At 33.5% G+C, this 2152-nt stretch overlaps 1 protein-coding gene across 1 annotated transcript; it reads right to left on the reverse strand.

Moving 5' to 3' along the window:
• Positions 1–644: 644 nt before the first annotated feature.
• On the reverse strand, positions 645–1505 carry LOC106470428 (general transcription factor II-I repeat domain-containing protein 2-like). Its single transcript, XM_013930985.1, has one exon. It carries the CDS (start codon positions 1503–1505, stop codon positions 645–647), a length of 861 nt encoding a protein of 286 aa, XP_013786439.1.
• Between the last annotated feature and the right edge of the window lie 647 nt (positions 1506–2152).

Consider the following 2152-nt stretch of genomic DNA (forward strand, 5'->3'; position numbering starts at 1 on the left):
ACTCAAGGGCGAATAAAATTGGTTACCTGCGACACTATTGGCATGGCCTGGTGGTCAGGGCGTTCTATTTGCAATCTGCGGGTTCGAATCCCATCACCGAACATTCTCGCCCTTTCAGCCATGAGAGCGTTATATTGAGGTGACGGTAAATCTCACTGTTCGGTTAGAGCAGTGGTCGGCAACCTTTTTTTAAAAGTGAGTCATTTTTCAATTTTTTTCAGAAAAATTTTTGCTGGTTGGTCACATCACTTCTATTTTAGCTTGCATATTATCTCAGAGTACATAAAAAAAATTATACAGATGGGATAATCCAATATACCTTAAATAGAGAATTACAAATTTATTATCATCAAATCTAAATTTACAACTTGAAATAAATCATAAAATGTTAACAGAAAAAGTAAACACACATGTAAATAAAATGGGACCTTATTTAATCATTTTAATGACTTCCTTGATGCTGTTTCATTATCCTGTAAGATTTGAGATATTTGGGCGATAATTTGTCGTTTTTAAAAGAACACATGAATTTTCGTTAGTTAACCTGTTACGCGATGAACTGAGAATGAATGTCATTTGGGAAAATACTTGTTCACATGAGTAGCTGGACCCAAAAGCTGATAATAAAGCGAAACCAACTTTCTTTATCGAAGAAAACTTGGAGGGAAGTGATGCCCAACATGAAGTTGTCTTCTTAAGGCCTTGAATTTGTCTGTCCATATTGTTGAATTTTTGAAGTCAATTAACTCCATATCTAGATTTTCAATTTCAAGGAAATTGAAATATTGCAGGTCCAACACATTTTCCTCCATTCCATCAGGCTTTATTATAAAACTGAACATAGGACCATGGGCTTTAAAATTCTGAAATCTTGTTTCAAATTCGATTTGAATGGCATCAATGTAAGTTTTAAGCATATCTACTTCTGCATTTGTAATTTCTTCATGAGTTTTTACTGAAGGAAAATATTTAAATGTTTGTTTCATTATGTCACCCTGGAATAGAACTAGCTTACAACAAAAACTTTTCCATGCTTCATAAAGTTTGAGAATTGTCTGTTCCTTGCTCTGTAAGCGCAAATTCAAATTATTGAAATGATTAGTAATATCTGTTAAGAATTTTAATTTAAGAAGCCAATTTTTATCTTTGAGCTGAGGGAAACTTTCACCGATTTCACTCATGAATATTTCAATTGCATTAATGCATGCCACAAATCGATTTAGAACCTTTCCTCTGCTTAACCAGCGAACTTCAGTATGCATTAATAAATCACTATATTCACATTCAATTTGTTCTAAAAATGTCTTAAATTTTCTGTGATTCAAGGCAGAACGAGCTATAATTGTGTTAGTAATTTTAATCACTACGCTCATCACTTCATTTAACTGTTTCGAGGAGGCTTTTGTACATACATTTTCTTCATGAATTATACAGTGTAATGAAAGTAGTGGCCTTCCAAGTTCCTTCTGCAATAGGTTTACAAAGCCAACATGTTTTCCTAACATTGCTGGAGCCCCATCAGTTGTGACAGAAAATCATTTTTTCTTCAAATCAAAAACATTTCCATTTTCGAATTTAATGAATTCTTGAACTTTCTTCAAAATGTCAATACCGTTCGTAGTACCTAACTTTGGTGACAGTACACACAGTTCTTCATGAATAACTGGAGAATTAATAGCTCCATAACGAGCAACTACCGCAAGCCTTGCAACGTTATTTATGTCAGTACTTTCATCCACAGACAAACTAACAACTTCGCTCATCAATGCAACTACTGCAAGCCTTGCAACGTTATTTATGTCAGTACTTTCATCCACAGACAAACTAACAACTTCGCTCATCAATAAATCATTTTGTAGCTGATTAGTAATATCCTTTGACATATCAGTAACACGGCGTTGTACGGTTCGAGCAGATAAAGGCATTTCTTTTATTTTACTCAAGATTTCTTTTTGGTTTTGAAAATCAGAAAACAACTTTTCAGAACAGTCAAGAAAAATTTCTTTAAAACTTCACCGTCAGTAAAAGGTTTACTATGCTTAATTAATCCAAGTGATGCAATAAAACTTGCGTATGTTGAATGTATTGAACTCTTGTTTGAACTCAAAAAATAGCCCCTTTCTGGTTATTGAAATTTTGTACACATCTTTGA

The sequence above is a fragment of the Limulus polyphemus genome, unplaced genomic scaffold (genome assembly GCF_000517525.1).
Source record: "Limulus polyphemus unplaced genomic scaffold, Limulus_polyphemus-2.1.2 Scaffold3996, whole genome shotgun sequence".
NCBI lineage: Eukaryota > Metazoa > Arthropoda > Merostomata > Xiphosura > Limulidae > Limulus > Limulus polyphemus.

Excerpts from the sequence above, each read along its gene's own strand:
- LOC106470428 (XM_013930985.1), bottom strand. The coding sequence starts at position 1,505 with ATGTTAGGAAAACATGTTGGCTTTGTAAACCTATTGCAGAAGGAACTT.